At 41.0% G+C, this 14018-nt stretch overlaps 1 protein-coding gene across 2 annotated transcripts in view; it reads right to left on the bottom strand.

The window, feature by feature from the left end:
* The window catches only part of ppox (protoporphyrinogen oxidase), a 51648-nt gene extending 38056 nt beyond the window's left edge, over positions 1-13592 (bottom strand). For both annotated transcript variants that reach the window (XR_004502345.2, XM_033638837.2), the window contains exons 1-3: positions 13466-13592; positions 12414-12504; positions 4571-4705 (exon numbers count right to left, since the gene is read on the bottom strand). Coding sequence is in view for 1 of the 2 variants with exons in the window: in XM_033638837.2 (XP_033494728.1) it covers positions 4571-4705; positions 12414-12497 (219 nt within the window). In the remaining variant the exon portion in view is untranslated. The remainder of the gene's footprint in view (positions 1-4570; positions 4706-12413; positions 12505-13465) is intronic.
* Between the last annotated feature and the right edge of the window lie 426 nt (positions 13593-14018).

The following is a 14018-nucleotide window of genomic DNA, read 5'->3' on the forward strand; positions in this document are numbered from 1 at the left end:
CTGTAGTTGAGTGCTCTCCAGGTTAGGTTGGGAGGGTTGTTCATTTGGAGTGGGAGAAAAGGAAAAATGGAAATATCATTCCAAGTACTTACTGTGTAAAGTATATTCTTACTGTATTTTTGTACTTGTTTGGATTTCCAAATAAAAAATATTATTAAAAAAAAAGAAAGAAAAAAAAAGAAAATGCTTCCTGTTGACATAAACAAGTTCATCCTAAATTGTTTTCACATTTATTTACTATAACAGTTTCCCAGCATCACCTCTAAGTGTCGCCAAAGGATCAACAGCTGTAGAAGCGTGCTTACGCTAGCCATGAAGTTGGCGTGAGGCACCGCACATATCCACGGTCATTTCACTCTTGATACATCTGAACTTTGACGTGGAAAAGGACGTATGCCACGTTTTTGTGCGTACGCACCTTTTGTACATGAGGCCCCAGGTAGTCAGCAGTTTCCTACCAGAAATGTCCAAAGTCCATTTGCCAGCCTACTTCTTAGCGATCGTCTGATCGTAAAATCTCTGAGCTTCATCAGGCAAGTTGAAGGTGTGCACATCGTTTCCGTACATCACACGCAGCCGGGCCGGGTACAGCAGGTTGAACCGCACATTCTTTTGGTACAGGGCTCCTTTGATGCCGTTAAATGCGGCCCGCTTCTTAGCTGGAGCAGCGCTGAGGTCTGGATAGATCCTTATAACAGCTCCTTGGTACTTCAGCTCATGATTCCTGCCCCAGCGCAGAGCGGCTTCCTTCTGCTGAAATCTGGAAAAACAGACCAGGAACGTGCGGGGAGACGCTCCCTGGACGGGTCTGAAAGTCAGGGTCCGGTGTGCTCTCTCCAGCTCAGATGGCGGAGAAAAGACGTCAGGATCCATCGTTTGCATCAGCATCTCTGACATGAAGTTGACAGGATCTTTGCTGTTCTTGCTGCCTTCAGGGATGTACAATACACAGAGATTATATCTCCGTGATTGGTTTTCGAGTTTGTCAACCCCGTCCAAAAGAGAGAAGTTTTGGGTCTGCAGCATTTTGATGGTGGACTCAGCTGCAGCTAACCGCTCAAAATTATCGCCGGTGTTGTGTCGAAGTATGTTTCCCCATCGATATGCGTTTCCCTCTACCTAAACCTTACCCAAACCCTTAGCGCTACCCCTAACCACCGGGTGGGGGGGGGGGGGGTGGGGGGGGGGGGGCACTACACATTAACTGAAGGGAAACATTATTCGACAAGGGAACACATCTCGATACAACACCGGTAATAGACTCCACAGAGGTAAGGCGCTGTTGGAATGAGCTAACTGTTGCTTGCAGGTTGTCAAGTGAAGCTTGTAGTGGTTTAGTGGACTCTTGAATCAGAGAAGAGACGTCGTCCGAAGTGACTGCCTCTGTTTGGCCAACTCTGCAGACAGCTGGTCCATGGAGATAAGCTTAGCTGTGATGTCTCCAGAAGTTTCCGGAGGGCTGATAGCAAACGTGGCTAGCTTCTCGGCTGCATTTTTGCTAACGTTAGCATGTGTAGCTGGAGTTTTGTCGCGGTTTGCTGGTTTTGCTCATTTTGCAAGAAGTTTCTATTGTAAGTCTTACTAGGCAGACTTTCCTTAAGGTTCCAAAAGAGGTGTGATGGTGTGGGGGTGTTTTGCTGGTGACACTGTTGGGGATTTATTCAAAATTGAAGGCACACTGAACCAGCATGGCTACCACAGCATCCTGCAGCGACATGCCATCCCATCCGGTTTGCGTTTAGTTGGACGATCATTTATTTTTCAACAGGACAATGACCCCAAACACACCTCCAGGCTGTGTAAGGGCTATTTGACCAAGAAGGAGAGTGATGGAGTGCTGCGGCAGATGACCTGGCCTCCACAGTCACCGGACCTGAACCCAATCGAGATGGTTTGGGGTGAGCTGGACCGCAGAGTGAAGGCAAAGGGGCCAACAAGTGCTAAACACCTCTGGGAACTCCTTCAAGACTGTTGGAAAACCATTTCAGGTGACTACCTCTTGAAGCTCATGGAGAGAATGCCAAGAGTGTGCAAAGCAGTAATCAGAGCAAAGGGTGGCTATTTTGAAGAAACTAGAATATAAAACATGTTTTCAGTTATTTCACCTGTTTTTTGTTAAGTACATAACTCCACATGTGTTCATTCATAGTTTTGATGCCTTCAGTGAGAATCTACAATGTAAATAGTCATGAAAATAAAGAAAACGCATTGAATGAGAAGGTGTGTCCAAACTTTTGGCCTGTACTGTATATATATATGAGTGTCTGGACCCCAGGAAGAATAGTCTTCACTTTGTGAAGACTAATGGGGATCCATAATAAAACAACAACAACAAAAAAAAAAAAACTAGTTAAAATTACAAATGACCTTCTGATTGCTTCAGACAAAGGACTCGTCTCTGTACTTGTTTTATTAGATCTTAGTGCGGCGTTTGACACTATTCCTATCCTATCCTATCCTATTTACTCTATATATGCTTCCTTTAGTTAACATCATTAGAATTCACTCTGTAAATTTCCATTGTTATGCGGATGATACACTGTTGTATTTATCAATGAAGCCAGAAGAAACTAATCAATTAAAAAACTTCATAACTGCCTTAAAGGCATAAAAACTTGGATGAGCACCAATTTCCTGATGTTAAATTCAGACAAAACTGAAGTTATTGTTCTTGGCCCCAAACCACTCAGAGACTCTTTATCTGATGACATAATTTCTCTAGATGGCATTGCTCTGGCCTCTAGCACTACCGTAAGAAACCTCGGAGTAATATTTGATCAAGATTTGTCTTTTAATTTTCATTTAAAACAACTGGACTGCATTTTTTCATCTGCAAGATGCAGAAAAATTGGTCCACGCTTTTGTAACCTCTAGACTGGATTACTGTAACTCCCTATTATCAGGTAGCTCTAATAAGTCTTTAAAAACCAGCTAATTCAGAATGCAGCGGCATGTGTACTGACAGGAACTAAGAAACGAGATCATATTTCTCCTGTTTTAGCTTCTCTGCACTGGCTCCCTGTAAAATCCAGAATTGAATTTTAAATCCTACTGTTAACTTATAAAGCTCTAAATAGTCAGGCTCCGTCATATCTTAGAGAGCTCATAGTGCCATATTATCCCACCAGAACACTGCGCTCTGAGAATGCAGGGTTACTCGTGGTCCCTAAAGTTACCAAAAGTAGATCAGGATCCAGAGCCCTCAGCTGTCAGGCTCCTCTCCTGTGGAATCATCTTCCTGTTATGGTCCGGGAGGCAGACACCGTCTCCACATTTAAGACTAGACTTAAGACTTTCCTCTTTGATAAAGCTTATAGTTAGGGCCAGCTCAGGCTTGCCTTGTACCAGCCCCTAGTTAGGCTGACTTAGACCTAGTCTGCCGGGGGACCTCCTATAATACACCGGGCACCTTCTCTCCTTCTCTCTCTCTCTCGCTCTCTCATGTCCTGTTACTGCATCTTGCTAACTCGGTCGTACTGCATGTCACTTAGGCTTCTTCTCCGGAGCCTTTGTGTGCCACTGTCTCGCAGGTTAACTCGTATTGCAGCGGTGCCTGGATAGTGTGGCGTGTGGGGTTGTGCTGCTGCTGTGGTCCTGCCAGATGCCTCCTGCTGCTGCTGCTGTTATCATTAGTCATACTTCTACTGTTATTATACACATATGATTATTGTCACATATGTATACTATAAGATATTAATATATACTTTCAACATATTGTACCACAATAGCCAGAATTATAATATTATTACTTTCATTAATGTTGTTGTAAGCTATTACCGTTACCGTCTGTCCTGCATCTCTCTCTGTCTCTCTCTCTGGTTCTCTTTCTGTCTCACTGTGTCATACGGATTACTGTTAATTTATCATGTTGATCTGTGCTGTACGACATCTATTGCATGTTTGTCCATCCTGGAAGAGGATCCCTCCTCAGTTGCTCTTCCTGAGGTTTCTACTGTTTATTTCCCCTGTTAAAGGGTTTTTTTTGGGGGAGTTTTTCCTTATCCGCTGCAAGCGTCCTAAGGACAGAGGGATGACGTATGCTGTAAAGCCCTGTGAGGCAAATTGTGATTTGTGATATTGGGCTTTATAAATAAAATTGATTGATTGAATTGAATTTGTGAGTTACTATTCCACAGCAAGAGCATTCAATTTCATCATAAAAATCATGATAAACAGACTTAAAACATGACATCAAACTTGATACATTACGTGTAATATCATGGATATGATCAGAAACATTCCGAATTAACCATATACACTTGAGAATGGATATTGTGCATACATACTGTAGCTATATACCATTTCACATAAATATCTATATGCAACACACCAAGAAGTAACTTGAGATATCAGCAACTGTTGATCCTTACAGGTTTAGACAGTTTAGATTTTTGGTATTGTGCACATTTTTGGTTTTGGATATCAGTTTATTGATATTTTTATTGTTACGTCTATGTTGATATTCTATATTTACACCCTTTATCACTTTGTACTGCAAGTGCTGCACAACAATTTCATTCAGGATGAATAAAGTTGGTGTTTTATCTTAAAATGATTTATCACTGCTTACCATATTGAGTGTGTTGCATCCCACTGCCCCAGCAGGTCTGATCCCTCTGGGTCCATGTTCAAATATCGCCCCATCTGACCTCCTGGTAGACCACAGCCAACCTCCAAAGCGACTGCTGGACTCAAGTATAATGACCTGGAGAAAAAAAACCATTTTGTTTGTGCATTTGATTCATATTCAACCATTTATACTTGTGTGATGTATTTCCCTGCAGTTATTTTGTTAAGGACAGGCTGTCCCACTACTGTGTTTGGACTTTAAAGACCAACACAGTACTTCCAAGTTCTAGCTGCTACACTGCAAACCAATTGCAAACCATACATACGTTTGATTTCCTCCAACCATTTTCACACACAGGATATAAAGTTTTATCTGTTTTTTATGTAATCTGCCTTCATTTCCAGGCACCTCTTCGTGTTGTTTAGGTGCAGATCATTTCAAAAACCTTCATTGCATTTCTGTATATCAATAATAATAAATATTCTCAACCCAACTTTTACAAACCAACTTCTCTTGAACTTTTTTCAGTGAGAGGACCATGAGATAAGGCTGAAAGCCCTGGTAAAAGATAGTCAGTTACCCTTATTTTAGAAAACTTTATCACTGAATATTTTATCCAAATTTCTGAAATACAGTAATGTGGTTTACAAAATGGTAAGTTGTGATGTAATGTCTTTGTGATTAGTGATAAATTGGCTTCTTCATATATGTTATCTTCTCCACCTCATTATGGTATGTGAGCCACAATGAGCTATGAGAAAACACCCACTCCAACTAGTGTTGGTGACAGCCATCATCACTGTGGATGTTCACAGCCTCCAGTGATGATGACTTTAAGAAGTATTGCACTGCTGGAAAGATGGTCTTTTCATAAAACTGGGCTGTCTATGCAGTAGGAAAAGGCAAATACTTTTGAAATTGATGCTACATGACCAGAAAAAACAGAGGACAAGGACTGTGGCATTTGCTTTTGTCCAAGAGGGAGAAAACCTAAAGCTACCAGAATACACTGCACTGGAACACTAAACTCCCCCAGTGACGTAATGCAAGCTTGGCCTTTTTTCCCCACGGGAAACAATATGATGGTGCTGGTGACAAACTATCTTGAACTACATTTAAATGTTGAGCTAAAATATGTTTCTGAAACATCTGAGGAGAGAAACAGGCAACACAAGAACAGATTCTTGGTATATGTCTCATCAGCATTGGGAGGGAGAGAGAGAGAGAGAGAGAGAGAGAGAGAGAGAGAGAGAGAGAGAGAGAGAGAGAGAGAGAGAGAGAGAGAGAGAGAGAGAGGGGGGGGGGGGGAGGTACTATTGCTACTATACTCTTTTGGTGTGTCTCAAATTACATACTTCCCTTAGTACACTTCTATGTAGTATACTATGTGCACTATGTACTCATTGGCGTAGTGCGTGAATTTCGACATGGTAGTGTTGTCTCAAACCAAACACGGCCGTTGTGCACTCACCGGAAATGACGACTGCAAATTAGCTAGTTAGCAAACCAGCATTAGCATTTGTGTTGGCGGTACCAAATCATTACAGACTGCTAAATTAACCCAATAAACATACCGCTGGCTTATATCCGACAACAGTATAAGTTAAGTTTATTTACAGTTTATTTACTTTATTAATCCCCCTGAGGGGAAATTCAATGTTTTCACTCTTGCTTGTCAATTACACACAGGTCCGAAAGACACACGCATGCACAAACAGGACCTGTACATGCACAAAGTGGAGAGATGTCAGAGTGAGGGGGCTGCCCTTGGTGAGGCGCCCCGAGCGGTTGGGGGGTTCGGTGCCTTGCTCAAGGGCACCTCAGCAGTGCCCAGGAGGTGAACTGGCACCTCTCCAGCCACCAGTCCATGCTCCATATTTTGGTCCGGACGGGGACTCGAACAGACGACCCTCCGGTTCCCAACCCAAGTCCCTATGGACTGTATAGTGGAGCTTAGTGCAAAAAGCACATGTATTTGTACTGTACAATACAGCGACGTTCACGGTCGCACAGTCCTCGGCCGCTATTTCCAGTTTGAAAAGTGCCTCCCCCTCTTCCGCTACGTCGCCAGGATGGCGACCATTGAGGGCAAGAAGTGTCCATAGTTCCACACTCAACTTCTTGGCCGTTCTGAGTGCACCATCCGGGTACTCATAGTGCACTGCATTTTTCCATACGTCTCAGTGTGAACGCACTTATGCACTCAAAATATTAAGTGTAAGTACAGAAGTATGCCACTTGAGACACAGCATTTGTGTCTCTGGTGTGGACATTCAAAAATCAATGAGGCAAAAAGGGGCAAAGTCACTGCGTCATATGTCATCATACCACACAGGCGGTAAAATCTGGTCTGCACTTGCCAAAAGGCTCAATAACTGGCACACTAAAATAGGACATGGGGGATGACTGATTCATTTCAATGAGGCTTCTGCAGGGGACCTGGGGTTGGAATATAACATACAGGTGAGAATTACAATTCTTCAATTACTGAAAAGCTCTATAATGAAAGACCACAAACAAATGCTTTCTATATTAAAACATTCTGCTGTATTTTGGCTGCCAGCCATTTGAGTGCAGCAAAACATTCTGTTAGGCACATGGGGGGATACAGGGGACATGTCCCCTGCACTTCCCGTATCTGTGCCCTCCGTCCCCCGCACATTTTGATAGCTGTTACAACTGTTCCATTTGTTTTTAACATGTGGTTATGTGTTTTTCCGAGCTGTCTTTAAACGCACCATCATTAGACGGCGCCAGGCACATACACATGCTGCAGTGTTGTGATCTTAATCAATCGCACAGACGAGATGTGTGCTGTATGTTCAGCAAACCAGCCAGCAAGAAGCAAAAAACCTTGCACAGTTTCTTCCAAACAAACCGTGTAAGTTGAGTAATGCTGTTGCATGTAAATAATGTTAGCTAAATGATGACTAATTAATAGATGCCAATATATCAAGTTAAGCTAGTTAACAAGAATACTAATGTTATTGTTACCTATGTTAAATTGCTTGCTAGCTAGTTTCATGTGAGGAATAAACCCACTCCTCCTTAATTTCTGCGCAGAACTTGTGCTCACTATTGCTTTGCACATATTTTCTTAATCTTTATTGCTACAATAGAAAGAGCAAGGTAAGGAAGGAGACAGTGGACCAGAGGCCAGCAAGGATGATCATGCAGGGTCTTCACAGGTGAGAAGACATTATAACTGGCTGAGAAAAAATATCTATATGCTATAGATATTTTCTCTCTTTCAAAGTGACTTTGAGGTTAATTTCCACAGCTATGTCACCACTACTATTCCTAATTCTATTTATGAATTTTACTTTGCACATTTATTATCTATATTATTGCAATAGATAGAAGAGGGACAGGGAGAAACCAGGCAGGTATCAGGACAGGGACCTGACAGCATCACCAATTATCAGCCCAAGGCTTCACAGGTAAGGAGAAATTATAACTGGCTAAGGAAATGTCTATAGGATAAGAGTGACTCTAAGATTAATTTTCACAGCTATTCAGAACTACTCTTATTTATATTCTAAAATGTTTTTTGTCTGTATCGCAATACTACTGCATTATTTGTGTTTTTAAAGGCAGCAGGTATAGGTCATGCCATTTTTCTTTATCTTGATTAATTTTGCACATCTGTGCTGTCATATTTGATGATGTGTGCACGCAAAAAAAATCAAAACTACATTGCACCCCCCTTGTTAAAAATTAACAATTCAACCACTGGAAGTGACCATATTTGGACAAGAGGGTGGAGCTGTGGAGGATCTGACTCATAGACTGTAGTCCATTTAGTATGCCAGAAAAAGATTTAGTATGTCCCAAATCATAGTATGTCGAATGCAGTATGTCAAAAATACCAGGATGTTCAACTACAGTCAGTCATATTTTGCAGTGTGCAAGCCAGCATGCTTTTCTGACTATTCTGACCCACAATCCTCTGCTCAACAGCAGATGCGTCACATTGACTGGGCCACAAACAGATGACAGCTTGACAGCTGATTGACAGCTCTATGTAGTCGCAATGACAGAAAAAGATGCATTCAAGTAACTGATGACCAGTCAAATAGTAATAATAGGAATATTACTACTACTAAAAGTATAAAGAAAAAGAATGCAGTTCAGAAGGCACTCACACTTTTGTGATACAAAGCTGGTTGAAAATCAATAAAGTATCCCTTTAAATTACTGGTTCCCAACCTGGGGATCCCAACCCCTTGCCAAAGCTTCACTGGGGGTTAATTAAGAAGGAGTTGTAGCACCTTCTTAATTGTAGGGTGTGTCAGAAAACTTTAATACAGTAAGCCAATATCTCAGCATTTCATTCATATCTGTGAAGAAAACTAAATGAAACTGTTCATTTTAAGTTTAGATTATTATTCAAGACATTAATTAAAAAAAAATCTCACAGGATTAGGGCACAGTGAAGACCTTAACACAAGCTGTATTCACAGAGCCTTCACTCTCTGATCAACAGCCTTGTCCTGCATTAGAAAAATAGACAGTGAAAACAACCTAAGAGTTAATAGAACAATGGCCGTACGTCAGGGAGAAGAATACACTGAATCTGTCAGAAAAGAGGCCTATTAAGCATGTATGATTGTTAGAAATTCAAAAATAAATATGTAATGCAGAGTGTTATATTAAAAGGCACTTAAAAACAAACAGGAAAACTCACCTCTGATGCAATACTCACAAGAAATTATCTGCTTGTACTACACAAACTGTGTTCACTATTTGGGTTAATTGTACAATTTGTCAGTTGTTCTGTACTGTTACTGTTATGCATTTAATATAAATATCCATAAAATATGTCACTTAGGCTCACCAGTGTAATCGGTGATAGAAAAGGGCTCCTTGAATGAAAAAGGTTGGGAACCACTGCTATAAGTAATTCCGTTGGCAAATGTACATCGTTTTACCTTCTCAACCTCCATTCTTCAATACAATATTATTATTATTATTATGATAATCATTGGTAGTAGTAGTAGTAGTAGTAATAGTAGTAGTATTAGTATCAGTATTATTTCTTTTAAGTGCATCCATTTGTATTATTCATATAGAGATGGTCTAAATTTCAGGCAGCATCTGCTGTACAACACTGGTAACTCTGATACTGGCTTAGAATAGAATACAATAGAATACAATAGAATAGAATATATCTCAGTTGTCAACCAGAGGTGGAAATTTGTCTCCGGCTCACCAGACACAAAAAACAACAAATTAAAAAGCAATCAAATAGTCAATAAACAAACATACAAAGTCGTTACAAACACTTAACACAACATTAAATAAGCTCATTGTCTGTCTATGGTTTAAAACTCATCAGTCCCTTTGTTGACTTCAGGATATTGATAGCACTTGGGATGAAGACTTATTAAATACATTTTTAGTTGTCAGAGGAACTATTGCTTATGGCAGTCCACCGACTTCGATGATGACATTGCTCCAAAAATTCTCAAGAGTTCAAACTGGCTAAAGTGAAGTTGTGAGCTTTCTGCCAATATACTCCTTGCTTTCTTCCTTGTCCTCTCTGTAAAGAGTTGGGTCAAGGGCTTTTGTGGCCTGCCAACTATTTTAGTTGCCATTGTCACAATCCTAGAGAGTTTATTCTTGGATGTACAGTTAAGATGACTGTACTAGGAAGGGAGGTGAAAAGTTAAAACACACTCAACCATAGTTTTGTACATTAATTCTAAAATCTGCTGACCAACACTGAGGCCACTGAGTTTCCTATGAAGAAAGAGTCAGTGTGAGCATCTCTCAAAAATATACTCAGTGAGTCTCATTCATGAAAAGTGAGTAAATTTGTGTGTAGATTTGCACATAAAAGCCTACTCTATTCAGATTTGATCGTAAACACGTGTGTATGATCATGAATGCCAATCCATCGTAAAGTGACAGCACGCTCCCGGTAATCATCAATTAGCATAAATCCCCGCCATGAATAGCCAATGACCACCATATAAGGAGGTGTAGGTGCATCCTGTCAACCTGTCAGTCATGGCGTAAAGAAAGAAAGAGAGAGAAGGTAAAAAGAATTTTTCCGAAGCGGAGATCGAAATAATTTTGGGTGAAGTGGACTTAAGAAAAAACATATTATTTTCTTCAGTTAGTAGTGGTGTGACAGGGACAGGCAAAGCGAAAGGCCCGGAGGGAGGTAACAGATGCTTTTAATGTTGTCTCCGTGGTACAAAGACCCAGAGGTCGCTGCCTCTGTCAGGAATTATTCCTGACAGAGACAGCGACATGCCTCCACTGGAGTCAACATCAAACCCAGACTGTAATGTGTTATAGCCTAATACATTCTGAAAATCATCATTGATAGCGTAGTGGTCACCAAACAAACAGAAGATTCATTTGTGGGGTTTTGAATGAAGTGGGAACGGGAAACCAGAGATGTTTTGTGCGTAATGGATAAACTTTAAATCAGTGATGGCTGTCGGAATGTAGAGCTATTTAATATTTATTTTAACAAATGATACGGATAACATATAGCCTACAGCAGTTTTGTATGCATCATCTTCAAATTATTTGAATCTTCATAGCCTAAAGCTCTGTTTTATACAACGTAAATTAAACATTTTCAAATCAGATTTATTCATTCAAATGATCAAAAAGCCACCAAAAAAAGAAAAAAAAAATTCTTTCAGCTGGCGCGTGCTCCTTCGTGGCTCCACCACCTGCTGCTCCTGCTGCCCCTGCTGAACCCAGGCACCGAGGCCGAAGAGGCTGTGATCCGGCTGTTCTTAGAGATATTTTTATTATCATCATTCAACATGTAGAAAGAATGTGTAATCTGTTGAGTCAGTTTACATAGATAATTCACAATCATGAACCTAATCTGGATCTTAAACCTGCTAACTGCCAACTAATTTAACTAAATGTGTTATATTTTTAATATTTTTGTCATGTTTAGATTACGTGTTTCAAAAGCATCTGTGTATTGTGTACATAACAGAGCACAATACGAGTTAACATTGTAATTTCCAATAGTGACAAGCAATATTTATGTGCTTTACTAAATTTACACAAGCACTACGAGTAGTCAGGAGCAGGAGTAGATTTTGTTAGTAGCTACGAAAAGATCGGAGCTACTAAAATATTGATGAATGCGGACATGCACGTACATTTCCGTCTGTGAACAGTTTACACACAAATTCCTTCTGCTCATGTTTCATGAATGAGACCCAGTATTTCCAGAGATGCTCAGGTGGGAGTCCAGAACTATAACAAGGAACATGTCTGACATGCTCCCCCTGACACAGATTCTCTGTGGATGCCAGGTAAGAAAGTCTCTGATCCCAAGAACTAATCCTGTATTGATGTTAAGATCAATTAGCCTTTTCGGGAGTATATGTGTATTTATTGAGTTATAAGCTGAACTAAAATCCACAAATAAAACCCTGGTATAACCTTTAGGATGCATAAGATGTTTTAACTCATAAGCAGAGTCAGCACAGCATCATCTGTGCCTCTGTCGCTCTTATATGCAAACTGGAGTGAATCTAGCATAGTGGCCAGAGTGTAAAAATAGCTGGCCAGAACACATTCCATGGTCTTACACAGTGTGGAAGTGATTGCAATAAGCCGGAAATCATTTGGTATACGTGCCCATCTTTTTGGCACTGGCCTAGTTACTGAGAATTTCCACGATTTTGGCACTTCGCATGTGTCTAGGGTCTGAAACAACCTTGCAAAAACTCCTTAGGAGATGCAGTCGAAAATTAAGTTTATGTTGTTCCTCTTCAGTCCCTTGTGGGGTCAATAGACATTAACATGATCACAGCAAAGAGTGTGTGTGTGTGTGTGTGTGTGTGTGTGTGTGTGTTACCTTGGTAACCTGGGGGCTCTTGCACAAGTAGTAAGATGCTGCTAAACCCCCAATCCCCCCTCCAAAGACTGCAATTGTTTTCATTGGCTTACTGCAAACACAAATAACATGAGAGCTCAGACAGATGAGACTGAGGAGAGCTGGAGTTCAGTATGTGCTGCTGTGACAGGGTGGGTCTGCTAAATGAGGCCTGTTGATAATGATACGCTTTATCAGATGTCTCATTCTGTCCCCCAGCTGATTGTCCAACGGTCCATTTTTACAGCAAACAAAAGGTCAGCCTCACACTGAGAAGTTCTATTCTTTTAGTGTACAATCAATGACAGTTTTTTCTTTAAATCTTCAGAAATAAACGAACTAAGCTGAAGCAGCCTTCATTTTCTCTCCTTCACATCTATTTCCTGTTTTCAGTGTCATTTATATTTGCTTTATATTTCGTTGTATCTCTTATTTTTGCCCTATCTGCAGACTAAATGTCTCCCACTGCATCCCGTTATAATGATAATGGTGATGTTCGAAATTGTGGCACACTATAGACAGGTCACCAGAGGACCTGTAAAGGTGCACAGATAGAAGCCCTAGCACGTGTTTATAGCTAAATTTTGACGCAGTGTCTCCATATTGTTCATAACATAACGTTAACTTACTTCATACAGCTAACAGAGGCTCCTCTATGAATGGTAGCGCTTATTAACGACAAATAAAGTGATGCCAGTGTCGGAGGCTTTAAATATAACGTTAAACTCGTGGTGAAACTCGTATCTGATGATTAGCCGCATGCCTGGACAGCTTTCTCTGGCAATTAACCTCAGTAACAAGTTAAACTTCTGTGTTACAATATTGGCTAACGTTACGATACAGTTTGTCTGCAGGAGTCTGTGAAGACTGTCGTTACGCGTTACCGAGTCCCAGTCTTTGTTCTCTGCCCCCAAAATATCAATTCTAACGGAATTAACACACCTCGATAAACACATGGGTACTGGCACTGACTTCATTCTACTTCAATTTTAGCTTAATAAGAACAAAACTAATTAGGAAGGCTCCAGTGTTACCTTTAACATGGACGCAGTACCGAAGAGTGGGGTCTGTATTCACTGTGGCACTAGCCACCATGATACTTCCGACTTGACTCCTTCAGAATAAAAGCATCATCTGCGGCCGGTGGGTTCCGGGGGCGGAACAGAAGGAAAACGACGGAGAAGAGAGCGGACGAGGGGAAGGAGAATGGCGGAGACGTCAGCTGGCAGTGAACGAGGAAATGATCGACAATATGCGCGAAATTCAAATCGAGCAGATGATGACTTATCTGAGGCAGTTGAGCACGACTGCTCTGTGAATGGATCAGAGATAGGCAGTTGGGCAGACATGGAATTTGATGAAGGGAGAGAGGAAGATAATGAGGGGGAAAGGAGAGGATACAAGGATATAAACCGAGGCAGACGAGCAAAAGGGAAAAGAGATCAAAAAGGGATGGCGATGAGAGTTATTACGAGAGTGAGGAAGGAGGGCGTGAACAAGTGCAAAGGATTAGACAAGAGAAGCTTATTGTAATAATAAGGCTTGATGAAAAGGGACAAGAACACATGAAGAAAATAAATCCATTCT

The sequence above is a fragment of the Epinephelus lanceolatus genome, chromosome 10, assembly GCF_041903045.1.
Source record: "Epinephelus lanceolatus isolate andai-2023 chromosome 10, ASM4190304v1, whole genome shotgun sequence".
NCBI lineage: Eukaryota > Metazoa > Chordata > Actinopteri > Perciformes > Serranidae > Epinephelus > Epinephelus lanceolatus.